This window comes from Rhinolophus ferrumequinum (genome assembly GCF_004115265.2).
Source record: "Rhinolophus ferrumequinum isolate MPI-CBG mRhiFer1 chromosome 15 unlocalized genomic scaffold, mRhiFer1_v1.p scaffold_54_arrow_ctg1_1, whole genome shotgun sequence".
In the NCBI taxonomy this organism is placed as follows: domain Eukaryota; kingdom Metazoa; phylum Chordata; class Mammalia; order Chiroptera; family Rhinolophidae; genus Rhinolophus; species Rhinolophus ferrumequinum.
This window is the reverse complement of record NW_022680357.1, coordinates 3,311,644-3,336,410: the sequence shown is the minus strand read 5'-3', so window position 1 is coordinate 3,336,410 and position 24,767 is coordinate 3,311,644. Positions and strand designations below refer to the sequence as shown.

The 24,767-nt window shown below is 54.1% G+C and overlaps 2 protein-coding genes across 3 annotated transcripts in view; one reads left to right on the top strand and one right to left on the bottom strand.

Annotated features, from left to right (window-relative positions):
* Window positions 1-12,243, top strand: part of IFT140 (intraflagellar transport 140) — an 88,133-nt gene extending 75,890 nt beyond the window's left edge. For both annotated transcript variants that reach the window (XM_033101081.1, XM_033101082.1), the window contains exons 26-30: window positions 1,270-1,476; window positions 1,722-1,934; window positions 2,013-2,179; window positions 4,519-4,660; window positions 11,475-12,243. In XM_033101081.1, coding sequence (XP_032956972.1) covers window positions 1,270-1,476; window positions 1,722-1,934; window positions 2,013-2,179; window positions 4,519-4,660; window positions 11,475-11,681 — 936 coding nt within the window. In that variant the 3' untranslated portion in view covers window positions 11,682-12,243. The remainder of the gene's footprint in view (window positions 1-1,269; window positions 1,477-1,721; window positions 1,935-2,012; window positions 2,180-4,518; window positions 4,661-11,474) is intronic.
* A 140-nt stretch (window positions 12,244-12,383) lies between these two features.
* On the bottom strand, window positions 12,384-24,469 carry TELO2 (telomere maintenance 2). Its single transcript, XM_033101083.1, has 21 exons — window positions 24,142-24,469; window positions 23,242-23,577; window positions 22,286-22,563; window positions 20,962-21,030; window positions 20,517-20,664; window positions 20,085-20,187; window positions 19,778-19,846; window positions 19,505-19,646; window positions 19,276-19,412; window positions 18,671-18,750; window positions 18,350-18,451; window positions 17,901-17,989; window positions 17,635-17,726; window positions 17,239-17,355; window positions 17,067-17,138; window positions 15,840-16,004; window positions 15,254-15,345; window positions 14,607-14,706; window positions 14,395-14,459; window positions 14,006-14,121; window positions 12,384-12,924 (listed from the first exon to the last, which is right to left on the bottom strand). Exons 2-21 carry the CDS (start codon window positions 23,574-23,576, stop codon window positions 12,818-12,820), a joined length of 2,478 nt encoding a protein of 825 aa, XP_032956974.1. The 5' UTR covers window position 23,577; window positions 24,142-24,469; the 3' UTR covers window positions 12,384-12,817.
* Between the last annotated feature and the right edge of the window lie 298 nt (window positions 24,470-24,767).

Here is a 24,767-nt window from a genome sequence, read left to right as displayed (position 1 = left end):
ATTTGGGGTCTAGTGTTTGATCAGGCCTACAGATTAGTGGAAAATACTAGAAAATCCAGGAGTAGAGCCATATATGTATGCATACTTAACATGTGATGTAGGAGCATTCACAACAGTGGAGAAAAGATAAGTTGTTGCCATTGATACAGCCAGATATCCACTGCGGAAAACCAAGGAGACGCATCCCCTTTTACGTCCAAAAGTAAATTTCCTGATGGGTTGAAGATTCAAGTGTATCAGTAAAACAGCAGTAGTTCCACCAGACGCCATGGGATGTCTTGTGCAGTCCTAAAGGAGGGAAGGCATTTTCTTAGTATGATTTAAACCTCAAAGTCATAGAAAGACTGATCAATTCAACCAAATACAAATTCAAAAATAGCACATAGGAAAAAAACACCATAAACAAAGATAAATAATAAAATGGGGGGGAAAATATTCTGCCTATATCCCAAAAAGCTGATTTCCTTAATATGTTTAGAGCTCCTATAAACCAATAAGAAAGTTACTGAAGACTCGAAAGAACAAATAACATGGACGGTTTATTTTAAAAGGGAAACATGGATGGTTCCTGAATGTCAGGTACTGAGTCTCACTCATTAAGGAGAGAAATACAGATCAAAACTCAAGGAGATTCCATTTGTCATGAATTAGGCCAGTAAAGGTGAAAAGGTTAGAAAACCCACTGGATCGTCCTGGGAAACGGATATAGTCCGACTGCGGTGAGAACACAGCAGGCAGTACCTGTCACAAGTAAAATTATATCTCCTTATCTTCAGAATTCATCCAAACCACACATTTATACATGTGAGAGTGGAATAAGCAAAAGGGATGTACCAGCAAAAGACAACCACCTCCATGTTTGTTGGCAGGATGAGTTAAATTTAAGTGGTGGTTCTTGGTGCAGTGGAATACTACACAGCTGTCAAAAAGGTGCAGGTCCTTCTATACTGAGATGGAATTATCTCCCAGACATAATTCTTTTTTTCCCCCAAGACATAAATGAAAACTGTACATTTTTAAAGAAAACTAAAAACCCCTCAATTTTAAAATTGGAAAAGAATTATAGAATACAATTTCTGTTTTCCTTTTCTTCCCACAACAAGTACAAGGTTCTTTTGAGCTCCACATTTCCTTCGTCACATTCCAGAATGTGAATGGCGTGAGAGACAGTCACACGCGACCCCTGAGCCTGGGCCCGGCTTCCTGGGAGGAGGTGGCGGGTGGGCAGGAGGGTAACGGCCCGTCTCGGTGTCTGTGGTGCCTTCTCAGTACCAGGAAGCCCTGCAGCTCTGCCTGGAGCAGAACATGACCATCACGGAGGAGATGGCCGAGAAGATGACCGTAGCTAAGGACTGCACGGACCTGTCGGAAGAGTCGCGGCGTGAGCTGCTGGAACAGATCGCCAACTGCTGTATGCGCCAGGGCAAGTACCACCTGGCGACTAAGAAATACACACAGGCCGGGAACAAGCTCAAGGTGAGTGGGCCAGCGCGGCCGCCTGGTGGGAACATGTGCCCACAGCATGGCTTTCTGTTTGTCCTGAGTTTAACCCAGACGGGTGAGCTTTCGCAGCCCGCGCTCTGAAGGGTACCTGCAGGGATCGCGAGTCCTGAGCTCGCTCCTGTCACAGACCCAGCAGGCTGTGTCTGCTGCAGCGGCGGGGTGGTGACAGGACACGCTCCGCGAGCATCTAGCCGGGCCCTGGCTCCTTCTCTGTCTAGGCCATGAGAGCGCTGCTCAAGTCTGGGGACACGGAGAAAATCGTGTTCTTCGCGGGCGTCTCGAGGCAAAAGGAAATCTACATCATGGCAGCCAACTACCTGCAGTCCCTGGACTGGCGGAAGGAGCCAGAGACCATGAAAAACATCATCAGCTTCTACACCAAGGGGCGGGCCCTGGACCTGCTGGCCGGCTTTTACGATGCCTGTGCCCAGGTACACCCCCTCCTCGTGGTTCTGGGGTCCCTGGGGCGGGTCATGGGCTGGAGGGTGCTGACGGTCTCATCCGCACAGGTGGAGATCGACGAATACCAGAACTATGAGAAGGCGCATGGGGCGCTGACTGAGGCCTACAAGTGCCTGTCCAAGGCCAAAGCCAACAGCCCGCTGGACCAGGAGACCAAGCTGGCTCAGCTGCAGAGCAAGATGACGCTGGTGAAGCGCTTCATCCAGGCACGCAGGTGCGTTCCCACAGCGGGCAGGAGGCCAGGTGCTCTGCACTTCGGGCCTCAGGGAGGCCTGGGGGAGCGCCCCTTGCGCCTCCTGATTCTCCAGCACCCTCTCCCTGCCAGGGACCCAACCCAGGTTCCATTTCCAATGAACAGTCTTCAAAGGAACTCCTGAGAAGATTAGACAAGAACACAGGGGGCATTGCTGTTGTCTCATTCATGTCTGAGCTCCTCTTGGGGGTCCGCTCAGAACCTGGACATGCTCTTGGGAAGACTGTTCCAGAAACAGCCAGAGACCATTGAGAGAGAAATCTAGTGGGGGTGCAGGGAGGAATGGCAGATTTGCATCAGGGGAGAGGAAACCTGGGACCTGCTCGGTTATGTGCAGGGGTTCAGCAGGGTGGTTCTGAGTAAAGGGGCCATTGTACCCCGGGGCTGGCAGGGTCTGTGGTGACCAAACACATCTGGGGCCTGTGGCAAAGAGGCTCGGGCAGCATGTTCTTTGTTTTCAGGAGAGGCCACACATCTAAATGTGTACGTGACACTAGTTTTTATCTATTGGCAATGGATCCAAATTTTCCAAGAGCCCACTGTGTAGGCAGCAGCTCAGCTTCTGCCTAAACCAATGAAAGTATTTTCCTTATCTGAGAACAGGCTTTCGAAAGAAGAGTTCCAAACATAGTTTGAACTCTGTTGTGCAAAGTGGAGCTCTTTGAAGGGCACTCCCCGACTCAGATATGTAAGTTCTGGAATATCTGCGGAGCCTGGGCTGCAGGAGGGAGAAGGGAAGAGATTGGGCAGCAAGGAGCATGTAGCCACAGGGCACAGTGTAGTGGACAAAGGGGTGGGGCTCCTGAGAGCCGGAGGGCCGTCTGTCTGCCTGGAGAGGCCGAGTCGGGGCTCGCAGGAACCTGCCAGCTGGTCCTTCTGAGATGGGAGCCGGAGCCGCTCTTGAGGCTCCCGCCACCGGCTCCAGACCAGGTCGTGCTCTGAGCAGGCTCACGAGGCCCTCCTGGACCTGCCTCAAATCACACCCCACGCAGGCTGCTCTGCCACAGACCCCGAGCCTAGCCCTGCACTGGCCTTTGTTCATGCTGACCCCTCCCTGCCTGACCCCCTCAGGCCCCCGCGTCCCCCTCTGAATCACACTGTCCCCTCTAGACTGTTTCCTGGTCAGGGACTGGTGTTGACAAACCTTTTACCGTCACTGAGCGGTCAGTAAATTTTTGTTAAATACATGAGGGAATTTATCAATGAACTTAACTAATGAATTCATTCAACCCCCGGGAATTACCTTCATAAAAGTTTCATGCCCAATCCCCTTGCCTCGTCCAGGCTTGTGAGTCAGCCTCTGGAAGTCCGAGTGGGGGTGTGAGAAAGGGCTATGGAAAGCAACCCTCAGCCTCGGGTGGTCAGGGCGGAGGGGGCTTGGTCTCGGCCCAGTGCCCTGAGGCCCCGACCAAGATGGTCGTCCTGGCAGTGGGAGGCTTGCGAGGCCGTGGGGGTCACCAAGTAACCAACGTGGATTAGAGTTTAAGGACCAATTTAAAATGATTGTCTCACCTTTTGGTTCTAAAAGCAGATTAAAGGGCCTTGAATGGACTGGTTTTTAAGTGCAGCATGTGACAGGTCCTAATCCGTTTTCCTTAGTTTACTGATTCTCAAACCTTGCAGTACGTTCATGTAGCTAAGGAGCCTATGAAAGCTGCCTGTTCCGGGGCTCCCTGTCCTTCTCTTCCCCCTCCAGTCCCCAGATTCCGAATGCCTGGTGTTCCCACCGGCCTGTCGAGCCGGAGTTCAGCTGCTGGGCTGCACTTCCTGACGCTGGGAGGGGACAGACAGGCCGGGGTTTCAGGCGCTGCCTGAGTGTGAGCAGAGGACTTGTGTCGGGGGTGTCTGGGGCGTCACAGAATCTGACCGTAGACAGTGTACCTAGTTATGTTTTGCTTGGCCTCCGCTTCTTACCTAGTGAAACAGCCATTGTCACCAAACCTCAGAGGTGACAGTGAGGGATTGTGAGTCCCGTGGTCTTGGGTCTGAGAGCGTGTCGTCGGCTGTGTGCCGTGGTCACGGACGCGTGGGAAGCAACAGAGCCGTGTGGAAAGCTCGCAGGGCTTGGAACCTACCTCCGTTTTCCCTCCTGTAAATTCAGTGACAATGACATCCACCTTAAATGGTGGTTTTGAAGATTAATTTTAAAAACTGAAAGATTTCAAGACAAGTTAGTTCCTTCGCATAATCAAAGATGACCAAAAAAAAAAGTGTTTCGTCCCACGGTTCCCAAGAGCGCGAGCCTCGGACACCCCAACCCCGTCCTCGGTTAGGGCTCAGGCTGTCTGTGCTCTCGGCAGGATGTACAGCGAGGACCCCAAGGAGTCCATCAAACAGTGCGAGCTGCTCCTGGAGGAGCAGGACCTGGACAGCGCCATCCGCATCAGGGACGTTTGTGGCTTCCTGGTGGAGCATTACCTGCAAATGGAGGAGTTCCAAATGGTAAGGGTTCAAGATAACGGATGGCTCAGCCTCCTAGGGGGGGGCGGGGGGAGTTAGGAGGGGACCCCCCTGCAGCAGCCCCACCCTCAGCCTGCAGAAGCTGGGAGCTCACCCTGGAAGAGGGGCCTCTCCTCTTTTGTTTGGACTTTTTAGCCTTTTTTTATTTTGAAATAATTTCAAACTGAGAAGTTATAAGACTAGCAACACCCAAGCGTACCCTTTACCAGATTCACCAGTTTTTAACGTTTTGCCGCATTTATTTCTTCATGTGGTGCATGTGTTTTTACAGTTCTATTTTACGTGTGACGTGGGTATATTTCGGAGCCATTTGAGGGGGCAGACCTCCCGCCCCTTCCCCCTTAGATTGCTGCCACGTGGGTAGACACCTGGGCATGGAATTGCTGGGTCATAGGGTGAGTGTATGGTTAACTCTAAGAAACTACCAGACTTTGTTTTCTTTTTTTTTTTAAAGATTTTTATTATTAGGGAAGGGGAAAAGGACTTTATTGGGGAACAGTGTGTACTTCCAGGACTTTTCCTAAGTCAAGTTGTTGTCCTTTCAGTCTTAGTTGTGGAGGGCGCAGCTCAGCTCCAGGTCCAGTTGCCATTGTTAGTTGCAGTGGGCACAGCCCACGGTCCCTTGTGGGAGTCGAGGAATCGAACTGGCAACCTTGTGGTCAAGAGCCCACTGGCCCTTGTGGCAATCGAACGGGCAGCCTTAGGTGTTAGGAGCACGGAGCTCCAACCACCTGAGCCACTGGACCAGCCCCAGACTTTATTTTCTTGTTGGTAGTGTCTTTTTCATGGTTTGTATCAGGATTATTCTAGCCTTATAAAACACATTGGATAGTGTGCCTGCCTCCTGCATTCTCTAAAAGAGTTTGTGTAAGACTGGTGTCATTTCTTCCTTAACTGTTTGATAGAATACATAAGTGAACCTACCTGGGCCTGGGGCTTTCTTTGTGGAAGGTTTTTGATATTTCAATTTAACTGGGAGGTTCTCAAACATTTGGTCTCGGGACTCCTTTGCACTAGGAAAGCTGTCGAGGACCCCATTTATGTCGATTGCCAATATTTATTGTATTAGAAATAAAACTAATACATTTATAAAATATTTGTTAATTCACTTAAAAATAAAATTACCCACTGTATCTTCAAATAAATAACATTTTCATTAAAAATAACAATACTTTCCAAAACAAAGAAGTTTAGTGAGAGAAGTAGCATTGTTTTACATTTTTGCAAATCTCTTTGAGACAGCTGGAGTCTCAATTTCTGCTTTTGCGTTCAATTTGGTAAAATAGGTGGTTTTAGTTGAACTATATAAAGAAAATCCAGCCTCACACCAGTATGTAGGTGAGAGTGCAAGGGGTATTTAATAGCCTTCTCAGATATTTGTAGATCTTTTTTGATACTACACCAACAAATGCTATTTCGTAAAAGTTAGTTGCAGTGAGAAATCTGAAACACCCCTGCCCACCAGTGTACTTTTTGCACTCTCCTACATTGAACCCATTGGTCTGTCTTGATTTTGTAACATCATGTTGGTCATTTGGAAAATATCGGTTCACTAAGTTATACAAATATACATTTCATTATACATACTTTTTAAAATCTCCACCGATCTCATCAGAAAAGTCGTTACCTATTGGGAAGATGTCCAGCTCAGGGTGGCCAATAGAGTAAGGTTTCTGAAATTCTAACTTTCCTTTGACAGCTCAGATATTATCCTTAACAAAAATACGGCCGCTTACTATTTTCCTTAAAGTGGAAGGCTCACTTTGTTCATTTTTTTGAGAGCAAGTCTGCCACGTACCCAAGTCTGAATAACCACAGTTTATCTTTTATTCATTTTTTTTAAATAAAAAAGGTGTTCCATGTATGCTCATTTAGCTCACAACTCACACGAGTGCACTTTCTCATCTTTGCCCACATTTGGTGTGATCTGTCTCATTTCATTTCATGTCAGCTGTCCTGTTGGGTGGGTAGTGGTATCTCATTGTGGTTTTAAAGTCCACTTTCTTAAAGACTAATTGATGACTCACTGGCTGTCTCCTCCTGTGAATGCTCAAATCCTTTATTGTTGTTTTACTGGATGTTTATCTTATTGTTGATTATGGTCTTTATATATTCTAGATACATTTCCTTGATCAGACCTATGATCTGCCAGCTTTTCCTCTCAGTCTCTAGAAAGTTCCCATCTATTCCTTTCTCCTCTCCTTCTGAACTCCAGTTACTTCTATCTCTTGTCCCCTGGCTCAACTTAGTTTCTTCTGGTTGTTTTTTCCAGAAATATTTTCCAGAATTATTTTACAAAAAAGCAGTTGCTTTTGCTATTGCCTCACGTTCAACAGTCTTCTTCCTTCGGTTCTGTCTACTCTGATCTTAGCCCCACCCATCTTTTCCATCTGACATTATAATTTCCAGCCTGGTAGGCTGAGTTGGTTCTTTTCCCTTTGTCTTTCATGTCTCTCTTTATTATGCTTAGCCTTTCCTTCACCTTCCCGCACATACGAAGTATATTTATAAAAGCTATTGTAAAATCCTTGTTTCCTGTGTCAATTCTGGATCTGTTTCTATTGATTGACTCTTTATTATGGCTCATATTTTCCTGCTTCTTTGCGTGCCTGGTAATTTTTTACTGGATTCCAGACATTGTAAATCTTTTAGGTTGTTGAGGTTTTTTTGTGTGTGTGTGTGTGTGTGTGCTTTTAAATATTGTTCAGCTTTGTCCTGGGATGAGGGTAAGTTGCTTGGAAACAATTTGATCCTTTCACAGTTGTAGTTTATCTTTGTCAGGTGGGTTCAGAACAGCCTTGAGCCTAGAGCTAATTTCACCCCACTACCAAGGCAGTGCCCTTCTGAGGCACTCGCAGTGCCTAGTGTGTCGGCAGGTCTTCCCACCCTGGCTGGTGGGACGTGAACTAGTCCTGGCCTGTGTGGTCAGTCTTGGGGATGGTTCCACCTGTTCCTTTCTGACGGTTTCTCCATGGCCTCAGGTGCTTTCCTCACACTGTGCACTGGTCATTACTCAGATGAGGCCCCTCTGCAGGTCTCCAGAGCGTGCAGGCCCTCTCCCCCACCTCCCTCCCTCCGAGGTTCTCTGTATATTTGGTTCTCAGCAGTTTGATGACGTTGGCCCTAGGCGTTGTCATTGTATTGTTACTGAGCGTTGTGGATCTGTAAATGGACCTCATTCACTAAATTTGGGACATTTGTAATTTTTTTTCCTTCACATATTTTTTTTCTGCTACATTCTCGCTTTCTGGGATTTCGTTTAAATGTTAGGCCTTTTTATATTCAGTGGACACACATTTTTAATTACTGTTCATTGTTTTCTATCTTTTTTCTCCATCATTGGAATTAGATCTCTTATATGGGCCTATCTTCAAATACACTAACTTTCTTCAGCTATCTTCAATCTGCTGTTACCTCTTCAGCAAAGTTTTCATTTTATATTTTGTATTTTTCAGTTCTAGAATTTCAATTTCGTTCACTGTTCTTTACTAAAATTTCCTATTCATTCATTGAAAACATATTTTCCTTTATATACTTGAATATTCTTATAATTGCTGCTCTACAGTCTTTGCTGCTACCCTATTTCCCTGAAAATAAGACCAGCTCTAATGCGTCTTTTGGAGCAAAAATTAATATAAGACCCAGTATTATATTATTATATTATATTATATAAGACCTGGTCTCATATTAACTTTTGCTCCAAACGACACATTAGAGCTGATTGTCTGGCTAGGTCTTATTTTCAGGGCAATATGGTAATTCCAACATTTGGATTATGTCTAGTTGGTCTCCGTTATTTTATTTGTCTTTTCTTTGGAGTATAAATCAAGTTTTCCTGTTTCTTCTTATATCTGATCCTTTTTTTGTTTGTTAGTTTCCCGGACACACAATGTTATCCAATGGGATAACCCATTGTAGAGACTCGAGATTCTGTTAGATTCCTCCAAACAGTAATAACCAACTTTCCTTCCTCCCTCCCCACCTGCCTTCCTTCCTTCCTTCCATTTGCTCAACTCAGAGTCTAAACTCTCCCCCATGGTGGGCAGCAGCTGGAATCTCTGCTCAGTACTTTAGCTTCGGTCAGGCTCCTTGAAATCTGCCCTGTCCCCACTACATAAAGAGTGCAGGGTCCTCCAGAGATCAGGGCAGAGTTCGTATTCAGAATCTGGTCTCTCCCTGGACGACTCTTTCTTTTCCAGTATTTCCTCACATTCCAGCTGCTATGGTTGATGCCAGTTCTCATTCTGGTTCTTTAAGCCAGTAAGGGTGTGGGTTTCTATGTGCCATTTTAGTTTTCTGTGTGCCTCTTAGCTTCTCCCAGTGGCCCTGACCGGGACCTCCCATGTGACAAAAGTTACAAAGAGCTGGAAACTCACCGTTCTCCTCCCTTCTTCGTAACTCCCATCCCACCTGCCTGCCTCCAGCTGTTCTCCAATCCTTATGTGTTTTGCCCAGCTTGTCGTTGTGTGTGGGAAGACTGGTCTAATATGAGTTACTCTGCTGTTACCAGAGGCTTCTTCTCCTCATTCTTTTCTGTCATAGTCCTCTTACAAGCAACGTAAGAATTCCACCCCGGCGGTGTTTTTCCTTTGTGTTCCAAAGAGTGTCATACAGACTTCGCCAAACCCACATGTTCTGCCTACAGCGTCTCCTTCAGCCACCAGCTGAGTTAACCAGCAGACAGTGCCTGATGAGACTATAGTGACCCCCCAGGAATCTCTTGGCCCCCCCCTTCCTAAATGCTCGCAAACAGTATTGACAAGTTTCAAAAATGTTGCTAGTGAACTATGCCGGCCTCATGAGGCTACGGTTTCCAAAATTCACAGGAAAGTTATCCGCCAGCGGTTCCCCACAGCGTGAAAGGTCAGCACCATGACACCCAGATTTCCTGATGTGAGCACTTCTTTCCTCTTTGCCCCCTACCATGTCCACTCATGAACCCATGTTTCTGTTGGGAGAAAACAGCTCTACTCTCATCTCAACAAGGGGAAGAAAGTAAAATAAAGACAAAGTTGGATTGTGGAAATGCTCAGACCACGGTGTGCTGAAAAATTAACAGAAAAATCACATTTTAAGTATTTCAACAAATCCTTTATTGTCTCCACCCTTGTTTAAAGCATGGGGATTTAGTAAGTATATGTATATATTTAATCTATACATAAATTTAGAAAGTCTAGGCATACACAAGTTTTCTCTTGGTGGGCAAAGAAAACCCCTTGTTGCTGCTCTGACGTCCGTCGTCCGTTTCACATCCAAACTCCTTACGTCATTTTCATCCCACCCACTCAGTTCTCACTGCCCTGTCATCAAAGTCAAGCCCTGCCAGACTCCTGACATTGGACAGTGAGTATCTTCTGTGGTCAGGACATCCAGGAACGTTTCTCTGTTGCCTTTCATCTGCCTTTGGCGACCATGTCTTCCTTCTGGAAACTCTGCTCTTTCCTAAAAAAACCACCTCTGCACAACCACGAGTTACACCGCTGGGTCCTTTCTGACCACGTGGTTCTTCCCTCATCAGCTCCTGATGCCTTCCCTCTCCCTCAGCGTAAGCCCCCTGAGCTCTGCTTGAGGCCAGACCTCGTCCTCCACATCCTGGCCACCCACCCCCACGGCGGCTCCCACGCTGGGCCAGCCTTGGTGTTAGTGCCGTGGCCTCTGTGCCCAGCACAGTGCCTGGCCCACAGCAGGCAAGTAGTAAACATCTCTGGAATCCTCTTCCTGTGTGGCCGTCTCCTCTCCCTCTGATCTGAGAACTCCTGGGGGCCTGTGCTCTGCCCCCTCCCCCCCCCCGCCTCTATCGCTCCAAAAACCGTATCTTTATATTTTTATCTTTATGCTCTTTATCTTTTATTTTGTGTATCTTAGCTTTTTGTGTCCAAAATAAAAGTGCTCTAAAAGTTATCATCCTTAAGAAATACTAAGATCTGGTCATTATTCCTCATAAAGAAAAATTAGAAGCTCCTAGAAATGTTGGTCACACTCTGAATTGATATAAAGCGTACCTTGTGGGTAAGTCACGTGAGGCCCTATTCCTCCCTGCTCATGCCCTCCCTGTGGCTGAGCAGGCATAGCAGGTCTGGGCAGGTATGGCAGGTGTAAGCACTCTGTCTTGCCTCAGACCCTCTCACCCTGAGCTGCTCAATGTGGCACCCTGGTGCTTCCCCACATATTCCCACTGGCAGGACCAGAAGAAATTCCACAGCAAAACCGCTGACAATTCCACAGTTTACCAGGTTAGGATCAAGGACCGTATATACAAGAGACTCAGATTAATCGTAGGCCAAATTAACTGGGGTACACTGGATGCTTTGTCAAAATCAACACGATAAACCGTGTACGTGTCGCTGCCTGCCCTCCAGCCCGACAAGCATATGCCCCAGACTGCATGAAAAAGACAGAGACGTGAACCTGCCCTTTCCTTAGGTTCCCCCTGTACGCATCCAGGGGTAGCAGATCCCAAAGGGAGCGCGATCCCAAAACACACGTGGGTCCTCGTACACAGGCTGCTCACAGGGCTTTCCAGGAAGCTGGCTGTAGCTGGTAGTGATCACCGCTTACAGCACCAACCAATCAGAGCCTGAGCCGGCTGTCCCGACACCCCCACCCTTGGAAAGGCTGGGAAACCCCAGATTGCACCCCAGAGGCATCCTTCCCTTGCTCGCTTGAGAAGCAGGGACACCTCTGACCTCACGGGGTGGGGTGGGTGTTAAGGAAACTCAACTTGCAGCAGACAAAGGGCATGGGCCCTTGGTTCTCCTGTGGGCTAACCCAGTAATGGCTGTTCTGTGTGACGCAGGCCTACAAGTATCTGGAGGAGATGCGGAGGAGGCTTCCCGCCGCCAACATGTCCTACTACGTGACCCAGGAGACCCTGGACGCTGTGCACCGGGGCCTGGGCATCCCCCTGGCTCGTGTCGCGCCCCAGCGGATCCGCCACAACAGCAAGGAGGACCCCAAAGAGGTGGAGGAGGAGGTGATGGAGGAAGTTGAGAACGACCCCTGACGGCCTGCTGCTGCAAAAGCTCTTCTGGAACTTTCCCGTCATCAGTAGTAGCAAGAGCCTACCTTTCTTGTTGAAAGGAAAGCTTTTGTGTTTGAATACGTAGCTGTGGGGCCCAGGGCTGGGGCTGGCCTGCTTAGGAAACGAGAGCGTGTGCATTTTGGAGCCATCCCTTCCATGTTCCTGGCCCTGCGCAGTTCTGGTTTAACTGCTTTACTGTAAAGGGAGTTGGTTCATTTTTCCCATGGCATTCTCCCAAATACAGATTGTAAAGCCTAAGAAACTTCTAGAACTTCATGCACTGAGGATGTTAGTGTATACACCGCATCTCGTGCCAGCACCCGAGTGGGTTGCGTGACAGGGCATCCAAGTTTCCAGCAGGACGCACCGTTCCTGACCACAAGGCCGTTCCTGAGACACAGGGCAGCAGTGGGGGTGGTTCCTGTCTCCGACAGCCTCACAGCAGCCCTGATGGCTCTGTCCTTTAGGCTGTGCCCTGTCTGTCATCAGCTCCCACTGTGAGGGGAGGGGAACCTCAGGGTCCACCCACGGGCTGCCGAAACTCCTAATAAAGTTTATTTCCTCAGAGGCCCGTGTCCCTTTCCTGCCCTGTCCTGCCCGTTTTTCATGCCCCTCTTCCCCCCTCCTGATCTAGGTACTGAGGTCCCTCCCCGAGCACTGAGGACCACAAAGCATGAGTTTGAGTACCGTAGCACCTTTAATTCTCCCTTTTTTGTTGTTTTTCTAACATCACCTGCCTTTAGGTGAGGAGAGGGGCTGAGGACGTGACGCTGAGGAGCCCACGGGCCAGCAGCCCGTCTTGGTGGCTCTCACGGGAGCAGATCCAGGCCCTGAGCAGCAGTGCGCTCACCCTCCTCCACTCCAGCCGCCTGTCCCGTGTCTCTCCTCGGGACCACCCACCCTCGCGTTTGGGATGCTCTGTCCATTGGGGCAGCGCCCAGAGGCCCTGGCGTACACAGTGGCATGGGCCTCCCTGCTTCGCGCTCAGCACCGAGTGGCCGGCCGACCCCACCAGCGGCCGCACCACAAAGCCACATGTCAGTGTCAGCCTGGCTCCTTGGGCCTTGCGCTTGGCCCTGGTGGCCTTCCCCTCTTCCAACAGGAGTGGTGCCAGGGGACTAAGGGGAAGACAGTGAAAGGAGCTTGTCTTTGAGTTTCTCCAGAAGCAGCAGCGCCTTCACGGCCAGCATCCTGCAATCCTCATCCGGGTCCTTCTCGGCCACATCTGCCAAAGATGAAAATAAAACCAGAATATGAGCTGCTGAGCAGGCCGGGCTTCTTCAGTTTTGTTTCACTGGAGTCTTCCTAAAGGCGCCCCACAGGGGCTGGGCGTGGCCAGCTGTCTGGGCCTCGGGTGTGTGGCACCAGAACCCCTTGTTGACAGAAGCACCTCGGATGCCAGCGAAGGGCTCTTGACTGCATCCTTGTGAGGGAGAGATGCTCCCCTCCACCTGAGCTCATGGCAATGGAGGTGGCCAGGACAAGTACACAGGCCCCCAAGGTCACTCCAAGGTCACCACTCTCGCCCCAGAGAAGGTGCCTGCACCCTGACCATGGAGCCCATCCAGGGACAGGGGACACTGAAGGCTACACGCCTGCAGCACAAGGCCTGGAGGAGGACCACCTGCAGCCATCCTGACATACGTAACTCGAGCTGTAGAGAAACGCACATGAGGGGTGCGCTATACGTGGACCGGCAGGACAGAAGACACGGGGGACAAGCAGATGGCAGAGGAGGGAGGCAGGACCCTTCAGGATCCTGGAGGAGCCTTGGCTGGACCCGGGGTCCAGCAGAAAGAAAGGAAAAAGGCCATCATTGGACCGCTGGGCCTTTGAGGGTGGCCACAGATAGAGGGTCTGGTCCCAGCCATGAACTCCAAAGTGGGTTTGGAGGCTCCTGGGACTATAAGTGGGAGATCATATTGGTCACAATAGAGGTAGGATGGGGACAAAATATGGCAAAATGCTAGTAACCGGTGAATCTGGTGAGGGTACAGGGTGCTCACTGCATGACTTGTGACCTTTCTAAAGAATTGGAATTTTCTAGAAGGAATACAGATGCCGTCTCCCACATGAAGGTGCCTTCTCTCAGGTCCCCCTTCAGGACTCCAACAAAGTGACCCCAACCACAGCCATGTCCCTATCCCACACTGGGGGACGAAGAGGGACACGACACCACACTGGGCTGTGGCCTGGGGCTCACTCAGCTCCGGGATTCTCCACACACCCTGACGGCCACGAGGACCCTCGAGGCTGCATTGGCCTTCCGCCCACCTCACTACCGCAGCCCGGGGCCTGAGGCTCACCTGCCAGCCACGACCGGGCTTCTAACAGCTCGTCCGACATGTCTGTCAGCAGTCGCTCGGCCGGAACGCTGAGGAGGACGGAGGAGACGGCAGACAGCAGGCCCCGGCGCACGTAGCTGCCGAGCAAGGTGGAGGGCTGAGCGCAGATGGAGCCACAGCCCAGCCAGGGAGACCCCACTGCTCTTCTAAGCACAGCAGCCCCACGGGCAACAAAAGCACACTGGACCCTGCCTAGCCCCCTTCCTTCTCAGCAATGCCAGGCCAAGCTGCCACTCGGCCACCCCTGGGAGCCACCATCAGCCGCCCTAGGTCCACCTCCCAGGACTCAGAGCCTCCCAGTGCCACCGCGTCCACGTGGGACCACTACCCTCAGTCCCTCAGTCACTCACCCGTCGCCATGGAAGCGAAGGGCCCACACAAACTCCAGCAGGGCCTTGCCCATGGGTACAGCCACCTGAAACAGCAGAGGCCAGTGGGCAGGGGTCCTGGCACCCAGCAGTCCCCACGTCGGACCCTGTTCTCAGGTCCCAACACTCCCCAGGACCGAGGTGAGGCCCACTCCACGCGAGGTGGGGCCATTAGCTGCCATTTCCCAGCTCACCGTAGTATTCACAGCCAGGTACATCAGCGCCCCTAAGGTGTGGGCCAGTCTCCCGAGAACCAGTTGGTCGTCTCCCAAAAGGTCGAACGTCACCAGAGGCCTACAACAAAGAATCCCGTGAATGGTGCAGATCTGGCACTCAGGGCCAACTTCCCAACCTCCTGGGCCACCGAGGGACACCCCAGCCCCTGGATGCTGCGCCTCACCGTCTAGCCCCATGTGGCACTCGGAGCCACAAAGAGAAGGCATTGGATAGACACTGTCACTCTACAAGGCTGCCTGACACAAGCCCGGGCCTGAGTCCAGGCTCCGGCCCTCCCCACCATCACCAGAGCAGCACACCCTGGGTGGCAGTGGCCAAGGGGACACCACAGCCCACTCAGGCAAGGAGGCAAAGGAGGGATGGGCAGAGCACGTGCAGCATTGAGACACCTCAGCAAGGCTCTGGCCCTGCCACGAACCCAACATTGGGGACGGAAACTGGGCACCTAATGCCCTCTCTGTGTCATTTAAGCTATGAACAACCACAGCTGTGGCCGTGACCCTGTTGCTGCCCTGAGTCCCATCTTAGACCCCACCTTGAGAAGCTCCCTGTCCCCACAAGTGTCCAGGGCCCATGTTCCCCAAATCACAGGCCTCCCACTTACTTGTCAAAACGCCGAAGGAGGGGGAAGAAGAAGTAGCCAGCCACCACATTGAATTCGTTGGGGCTGCCAGCCGGTCCCCACCTGGGACAGCCCTGCCAAACACAGTGTTCATGGGGCACCCCCTTACGGCCCTCCTGTCCCCGCGCAGGACATTCTCACAGAGGGGCCGTCCTGTGCGCCGTGGCCAGGTAAGCAGCCTCCCTGCACCCCACCAGCAAGATGCCAGCAGCACCCGCCCCCAGTGGCAACCAAGAATGTCCCCAAACAGCCACGTGTCCCGGGGATGGGGAGCAAGATGGTGCCGGCCTCGTCAGACCCTGACAATGCAGCCCGCACGCCAGGTCATCCGCAGCTGACAGAACTGGAGCTTCTTTCACACCTACTTCTACATTCACGTCCTAAAACCATTTCATTTGCGTGCTCTACAGCGTGTCATATCGCTCAGTTTGTGCCAGTAAGTCTCCCTCACAGAACACCGGCATTGGCACCACCCCCTCCGTGCGGACAGGACCCGGACGTAGCCTACCACTTGGCCAGGCTCCCCCAAGTCCCCACCCAGGAGGACCTGACCAGGGTCCCGGCTGACCTTCGAGAAGCGTCGGGTCTTGTTTCTGATCCGCTCATCCACCACTGCCCGCCAGGCGGGAGCCACAGTGCAGCTGGGCTGGGAGGGGGCGTCCAGGGAGCTACGCTGGGGAGCCCTGCCGAGGCGCCCTGGCCGAGACAGCTCCTGGGCGGCCAGAGTCAGGACCTGAAGGAGAGAAAGACCCAGGGAAGCCACCGTCGCTCCGGGGAAGGACGACGTTTTTAAAGTTCAAGGTAAACCAAGTGCCCTCGCCGTTGTGGTTCAGGGAACCAGGTAGAGAGTCAGTGTCAAGTAGCTCAGGGTCACACTTCGCTTTGTGAGGGGACTGGAGGGAAAGGTGAGCATGCTCCCTGGTGACCAACGTCTACTCCCCTCACCCGGGCCACTTCTCTTCCCAAAGCTCGGCCAATCTGGCCCCCGACCTCACAGGAAAAGGTAATGCAGTTCTGACCCAGGCTACACAAGGGTGGGCTATGAAAACATGCCAGACCCAGGAGGCCACACGTATGGAAGCATCCCGAACAGGCAAATCCACAGAGACCAAGAGCGGACTGGTGGCCACAGGGCTGGGAGAGGGCGGCAGTAGTCTCGGCTGTGTTTTGGGGGATGATACAAGATGTTCTGAAAGTAGACGTGACACTCATACAACACTGAAGGTACCAAATGCCACTGAATTGTACACACAAAAATGGTGACTTGTTGTATACTATTGTCCTAGTTTTTGCTTCACGCTGGGAAAATACACGTAACGTAGCACCTTAACCACTGTGACGTGCACAGTTCAGGGGCAGTAAGTACGTTCACGTTGTTGTGCCACCATCACCACCATCCATCTCCAGGACTTCAGCTTCCCAAAATAAACCTCTGTCCCCACTAAACACCAACTCCCCAGTGCCTGGCACCCACGTTCTACTTTGTCTCTGGATGTGGATTTCTCCAGGCACCTCACGTAAGTGGAATCACACAGCGTTTATCTTTTTGTGACTGGCTTATTTCACTGAGTTTCACGTCCTCCAGGTTCACCCCCATGTAGCAGGTGTCAGAATTGCCTTCCTTTTGATCAGACAGGTACTGATCCCAGCCTCTCAGGTCCAGCAACAGGCACACGAGCGGCCACAGAGATTTTAGCAAACACCTGCTCCCCCTCCGGGGCTTTGTGCCAGGCCTGGCCCTTGCATTAGGACAGCATGGAGCTGACACGTGGGACAGGGACCCCGGGGCACTCACGTCCAGAATGTCCATGCGCTGCCGGAGGCTGTAGTTGACGGCGTAGAACTGGGACGTCAGATACTCCGCCACCTGAAACGAGAGGCCGCGAAGGTTCACAACCCCGGAGGTAGGAGCCCACACACACTGCCCGGGGGCACAACCTCAGCACCACACAGCCGCTGACACTCACCCGGGCCGGGTCTGTGACCGTGACAGCCACCAGGGCTCTCTGGCGCAGCCCCTCGAATCCCACCACACTCGTCTTCTCCTCCAGGTGCAGGAGCACCTTGGCCAGCTCCACGCTCACCTGTACACAGGGTCAGTTCACATTCAGCCCCCGGCTCTGCCCCGGGTCCCTCGTAGCCCTCGGCCTTCCTTACGACGGAAAGGACACGTCTCAGAACGGCCAGGACCCCACGCCCTCTTCCTCCTGTCCCAGCAAAGGCCCCAGCGACAGGCCTCCGGGGGGGACAGAGCCACCAAGGTACACACACGAGCCAGACTAGGTTCCCTCGTGGCACACGTTTCTCCCAGGACATTGCCCACCTACCATGACCCTGACTGCCCAGGCCCCCGACCCGCTCACCTCCCGAGTGGCAGCCTGGCTCCTGAAGACCAGCCCCTCGAGGGCCCGCAGGGCCGCCTCCCAGCGCTCCCAGTCCTCGGATGTGCTCAGGGCTGCACAGAACCCAGACGGGCCTCCATCAGTTCTCAGGCCCTGACCTTGACCATGGCACAGCCAGCGACCAGGGTCTGGGCACTGGTGAACCCCTGGGACATGGACAGGCCGCACAGCCCAGCCACCCCAGCACATGGATGTGCTCAGGGGCCCACACGTGGGTAGAGGCCCACCTTCCACGCAGTCCCGGATGTACATGGGTGCCTTGCGGCTCTTTAGCTCTCGGTCCCCCGACATGTCATAGGGGACAAACTCATCATCACTGTGGAAGAAGCACAGACACGGGGCCTGCTGGTCGCCCAGGAGCAGACACCAGGCAGGGAGCCTGCCAACTGAGGCTGGGCACCCTCCACCGCCAGGACAAGCTTCGGAGTCACCGAAATTCACCCCCCGAGTCCCTGGAGCTTCAGGAATAGCTGACAGGCCAAGGCTGCAGTGGAATTGAGTCCCTCCACGCTGGTTTTCTTATTGGAGAAAGACGGGAGAGCGCTCAGAGCCACCGTGGCCCACGGGCTGACCCATCTTCTTGAGATGGGCCCGTCAGCCCTCGTGCTCACGTGGTGGGCTCTGACGCCAGTACGGGACTGTCCCACACCTCCTCGGTGCCTTTCCGCCAACCTACCTGTCAAGTTCAGAGTCAGAGCCCTCTAGCCGTGCCTGGGGAACTCCACCGTCCACGGTCCCTTTGTCAGGGGTCTCTGCAGCAACTGCAGTGACAGATGGGCTTTGGGGAAACAAGGAGGAACTCTTCAGGGCCATCCCACACGAGTTTCTGGTCCCAGAAACTGCACTTCCCAAGCACACGCTCCTTCCACCCCCACCCTCTTCTTCTTAGCTTATCTCAGCAACTTGAATCCAGGATGAGGAGACAGATGTAACAAGTGCTCAGAAACCACCCCCGCCTGGCCAACCATGCCCAGAGCTCAGGATGGGGAGACCTCACCCCGCCTCCGAGGGGCTGTCAGCCGCAGGGCGGGGGGTGGCCAACGCCAGCAACTCGCAGCTCAGTTCATCCTCTTCGTACTGTAACGCAAAAGAGCTGGAGTCGGCTGGGACAGGAGCAGACGGAAGAGCCAGAACCCTTCCCAGGTCCTCCCATCGCCTCCCCCAGGCCATACACCTCTAGCCTCTTAATAGCCAGAGCCTTTCGAGAGCAACTTTCTAAGTCTCCATCCCGGCAGAGGGCAGTGCTGGGTGTGCTGAAGGCTAGAGGGCCCCACCCCTCCTAAAGCAGCTGAGAATCCCCTGGAACAGAGCAGACATGGCAACACCCCCAAGGATGCCCCAGAGAGCTCAGGAGACAGGAGGGGACACCTAGGACGTCCTGAGAGTGAAACACCCAGGGATCCACCTGGGGGACGTGCTAGGTCATAGCTGAGGGGCTACCCCACCGCGCCCCTTGGAGCTATGACCCCCAGCGGGGCTGCGAAGACCAACTCAACACCAACAGGCGGATGCTTCCTGGGCCGCGACCCCAGAAGGTGAGGTGACATGGGAGCTGGAGTGCCAGCAGCTTGGGGAGCCCACATAGGCACAATCCTCGCTCACCTGGAACTTCAGGGGAGGCCCTTCAGGGTGGATCCGGGCGCTGGCCACCTCGGCCACGATCATGCCCAGACGGCGCACAGCGGGCAAGCTGCTGTCCAGGCGGCACTTCACCCCTGCCATCAGGCTGGCCAGCAACCCTGGGGGCACCGACACATGCACGCTGAGTGCAGAGGAGGGGCGGGGGCACGGGGACGGGGACGGGGATGGGCAGCCCAAGCCACCGGCTCACCATCCCGGCTGTCCCGGAGCTCCGCGTCCCCCAGGTGTGCCAGGCAGATGAGGATGGCCTTGCTGAGGTAGCGCTGCTGGGGCAGGGGTGCATGGCGGACGGCGCTGCTGCTGCCCCACGTGTCCAGAAGCTCCTTCAGCGCCTGGCGGACGGCACCCCCTGGCCTGGTCAGATAGCGCCACCCGCCTCCCCTCCATCCCAGGCAGGAACGTGCTCCTTCCCAGGTAGTCAGTCCTGGGACCACGCAGAGACTGAAGGCCAGACAGGACTTACCTGTACGAGGAGCGGGCGCCGCTGGCTGTCCATGGCCAGGTACCCCAGCAGGCTCTGCAGCACCGGCGTCTGCGATAGAAGCCAGGCACCCTGTTACTGCCGTCAGGCACACCCCACCCACCTGGCCGCCTGCCTGGCCAGGGGAGCCCAGAGGACGGCGGCCCGTCTTCCCAGGAGTCCCAGAGGGAACAGGTCTGGGCTGAAGGACACTGATGTTTGCCGAGCCACCGAGCGCGGCTCCAGCTCCACTTGCTCCAGCCATTTCTCTGGGCCCCGAGGCAGCCCGCAGCCCCACCCACACTCTCACCGTGAATCCGTACTGCAGGAACAGAAATTTCTGGGTCATCACAAACTGGGCCTTCTTATTCTTCATCACTAGGTTCCCCAACAGTCTCGAGAGGACTTCCGGCCTGTGAGGCACAATTGCGGGGAGAGATCGGACTGGACCCTGGGCTCCACACTACCACGGACGGGAGCGGGACCCAGGCAAGTACTTCAGCTCCAATCCGTCCTGATTCTCCCTCTTCGTGGTAAACATGGAAACCAGGGAGAGCCCTGCACCTCAATGACAAAAGACGTCCCTTCACCTAGAGCTGGGGCAGCCAGCCTTTCCTGTGAAGAGCCAAAAACCAACTACATACAAATAAAGGGATGGCAGGCGCAGGATCGTCTGAATCCCCCACCTCCCGCCTTCCTGAAAGAAAAGCATTTGCAGCAAGAAGGGTGCCTCGCTCCTTACCCGGGGGTGGCCTCCACGAGCCCCGTCAGCACAGCCTCCACGGCGCGATCAGGCACGCACTCCATCAGGCGCCAGCAGACCCGCTGCCAGAGGCAGCTGCCCTGGGTGAACACCGTCAGCCGGGGCACCAGTACACCCAGGATCTCCTCTGAGGGGAGGCGCAGAGGAGCCCCTGAGCCCAGGGCCAGGGAGCATCCAGTGTCTGCAGCCCACAGGCCCACCGGTTGCATAGCCAACCCCCCTCCGAGGGGCCCCGGACAGCTGGCATCAGCCCACCCAGGGCCAGGCCCAGGCAAGGGTTCTATTGCTGCTTCGGGACACACAATGAGGTTCCCACCTTCCACCAGGGAACCAAGACGCCCGACCCCTTGTAGGACAGCCCTCAGGAGGGACGGAGAGAACGCCAGAACGTGCTGTGGCTTCTCCCTGGACAGGAAATACTCACTCTGCCTCCCATGGACACAGGCTTTCCCGAGGACCTGAGACACGAAGGAGACGGAGCAATCCAAGCCGCCTGGGACAGGAAGGAAAGCGAGACTTTAAAAGAGGGCGGTGGCAAGAACACCTGACCCGGGAACGGGGTGGGGACAGAGCTCATTCCTGGGCAGGTGGACCGTGCATTGTAAAAATGCCAATTCATTCGATCAATCCCACCAAAGTCTTAATAGAATTGTTTCTAACTTGAAGAGTCAATCATGATAACTGTCTAAAACCCTTTTCACGTATTTGCCCACTTAACCATCGCAATGATCCTCTGAAGTAGGGACGAGTTTGGTGGCACCAGGAGGAGAGGCACCAAAAGGGGCCCGGCCGAGGTGGTCAGCTACGCCTAGGGGCACGTGGGGCTCTGAAGAAGGGAAGAAATGAGGACATGGGACCAAGGAGAGGGTGTGGTCCCACCAGGTCCACTAGAAGAGCCAGCATGATGGAGCACAGCAGGATTCAGACAGGACCACAGGACTGAAACGCGGTGTTTGTAATCTGAAGAGGGGTGTCTGAGATTGTGCACAGTAATGTATTCCGGATACATTCCGGATACATTCAGAACATCCTGGGGGCGTTACCGAGCACAGAACAGTGGGGCTGGGTGGCCTGGCCGGATAAATGCAGGAACCTCACTTCCCTGTGGCTCCCTCTCCCTGGATAGTGGTAACGCCTCCCTCAAGGACGGTCCCAGAACTACATAAGGCAATACACGTGAAGGGTCTCGGGCAGAACCTGACATGGGGCTCGCTCCACAGCCTCCGCTGCTGGAGTGCTGGACCCGCCCAGGTGAGACACTTGCCCCCACCCCGATATTCCAAAGACTTTGTCATGAGAGGGTAAGCAAGAAGCCACTCCCGTGGTGCCCTTCCAGGTACCCAAGTTGACTAGCGACAAAGATGCTAGACAAAAACAAATGGACCCTGGCCGAGAGTCAAGTGAGATGGATTCTCATCACGGTAAGAGCTCCAGTTTTCAGACCATGGACGTTCTCGCCGACGCTGAATGAGAGTCCAGCAGTAAGCAGCCCCATCTGGCCGGCTTCACCAGTGTCCGGCCCAGGACTAAAGAAATCAAGGGTCAGCTCCACTCCAAGGTCAATAGCCGAGAAGTCGGTAACACTTGAGGGTGTGGGCTGCTACCACCCCAAACTGGAGACAACTTCTGACCCACGCACCGATGGCACTCCCCAGAGGCTGCAAAGTCCCCAGAGCCAGGGAGGGAGGGAGGGGATGGCAGCCTGAGCAAACAGGTGGAAGAAGGACCCTTCAGAGGGGGGCCCTCACCTCGGAGAGAGTCCACAACCGCCTGCAGCACCCGCACGACCTCCTCGCCGAGCAGAGGGAAGTAGTTCTGGGGGAAGAACTCGGCCAGGTTCTCACGCTGCAGACAGTTGCCCAGGCGGTCGGGCAAGCCCACCACCTTGGTGACGAGCGCCTCCTGGAGCAGGGGGGAGGCCAGCTCCTTCTGCTGCCAACACTGCCCCTCCATCACAGCGGCCATCCTACCCTCCCTCAGGAACCGGGCCAGCAGCTGCACCATCTTCATCAGACGGAAGCTGGGGCTGAACCAAGAGCACGTGTGATGGGCAGAGCCCCAAGCTCCTCCATTCTCAGCACCCTCAGCCCAAAGCAGTAGCAACAGCCATCATTAAACAGCTAATTGCAACAACTTAATTGGAGCTTACATCCTACACATTCGTTGAAAGAAAAAGTGTTTAAATCTTGCTGCTACATCGTCGTCGCCACAATTACTAGTGGAACATCGTTGCCACAGTTACTAATGGAACGTGAGCACCTGCTGAGTCCAGCACAACCTCCCCACCGTGGACTCACCCTGGACACCACTGCCCTCTCCTGGCAGTGTTTTTCACTTGGTGCTTGCTCTTTGATCACAGCAACAGCTGAAAACTCAACTTCGCAATGACAAAGCGTCCCCCCCCAACCAGGACTGTTGTGAGCTCTGATGTGGAATCTGAGAACGACCTCGAGTGAGGTGTCCGTGAGCTTGCTGTGGACCCAGGTACGTCACAGCAGAGCTGGGAGGGGACGTGGATGTTCCTGCTCCCTTCCTTCACCTACACAGCAGGGACAGGACAGAGAGCAAGGGCGCTCCCATTGCAGAGGTGAACACAAACTGCTTTTAATGATAAGTTGCTCTGCCTGTGGTGTGCAATTCTTCAGACCATGTTTATGCTTCAGATGGGACACGTGACCCCGTAATCAGACCCAGCCCCACTCACCCGGCCGTGCCCTCGATGGCTTCCATCAGCACCAGGAAGGCTTGGTCGGCCGGGCCCTGCAGGAAGAAGCTAGCCCACAGCTCCTCCAATTGCCCATTGGGGAGCAGCTCCAGCCAGTCTGGGCTCAGCTTGCCAACAAGACATCTGAGAAAGGCAGAATAGTGGACCCTGGCAAACTCCTCCTGCTCTCCTGGAAGGGCTGGGTTCTCCGTTTCACCGAGATACCGCTTCAGAGACCCCAGGGTGGAGAAGATGAGGCCACCGTCCTCAGAAGATGAAAGACTGTGCACAGCTTCCCGGACGGTGAGTCGAACCGCAGAGAGCACTGGATCCATCCTGTGAACAGGAAAGGACGTGAGAAGTGCAAGGAGCCGTGGTCAGCCACAGGACCGTGTCTCAGACAAGGCAGCACATTTCACGTACTCTCAGAAACTTCTGGCCTCCTCTTAAGTTTCCTGGGGACCCCATCCCTCCTCACCCCTGCTGTCACCCAGCAGTATTCCCCGCTCCCACATCTGTCATTGTTTCCACTAAGAGTCCATTTCAGGGCCTGAGGCTCTCCATGACACCCTCTACAGTAGGGCAACCTGTCCAGGGACACGTGCCAGGAACTGGAGACATCTTCAGTTGTCACAACTGGAAGTGGTAGGGGCCAGGGATGCTAGTAAACATCTCGTATACTAGCCCCCCAACACAGGACAGCCCCCCAACAGAGGATTATCCAAACCAAGTGTCAGCAGTGCCGGAGCCAGGACACCCTGGTCTAAAGGTATCCATCACCTGGTCTAAAGGTGCACTTCCAACTCCCTGATGCAGCCATCTGTGGTCCACCTCCCCAAACTCCCTTCCTTCCCAGAAATCACATTATTTCTGGTGGGACGCCCCTGCAAGACTGAGTACCTTTCAGTTGGCACCTGTCACCAGTGCACCCAGCCACTTGATACGTCCGTATTAGGGGCCCAAGAATGTCCCCACGAGCCTCGGGGCTTCTGGCCCAGCCCGGTCTACTCGGGCTCCGATACGCGGTCTGCAGGCCGGCTACCAAGCCGGCGATCCGCCCGTCCCACGCCCCCTCCCCAGCGTGCGTCGGGATCCCTCCTCGTGGCGTGGCGGGAAGGGGCCTCGTGGGACGGGAGGCGGTCTCAGGGACTGGAGGTGGGATGCCGGCACCGGGCAGAGGCCCCGGGGCGGCGCGCAAACCCTCGGTCCCCGGGGCGCGCACAGGCCCCGCCCCGCCGCCGATTCGCTCCGGGCGCCTGGACCCAGCTCCACGCTCGGTTCCCGCGTGTGCGGCGCGGAGCACGAGCTCCCAGGGCCGGTCAGATATGATGCCGAATTTCTTTGAGCCTGTGGGCCGGGTCCCTGCTGCCCAATCGTGACGAATCTGCGGCTAAGCCGGGAAGCCGGAAGAGGCGCGGGGCGGGGACACGGGGCCTGCGGCGGCGTCACCCGCGTCGCGGGCTGGATCTCATGCCCCTAACTTGGCTCCGAGCGGGGTCCCTCAGCGCTCAGAGGGGCCACCCTTC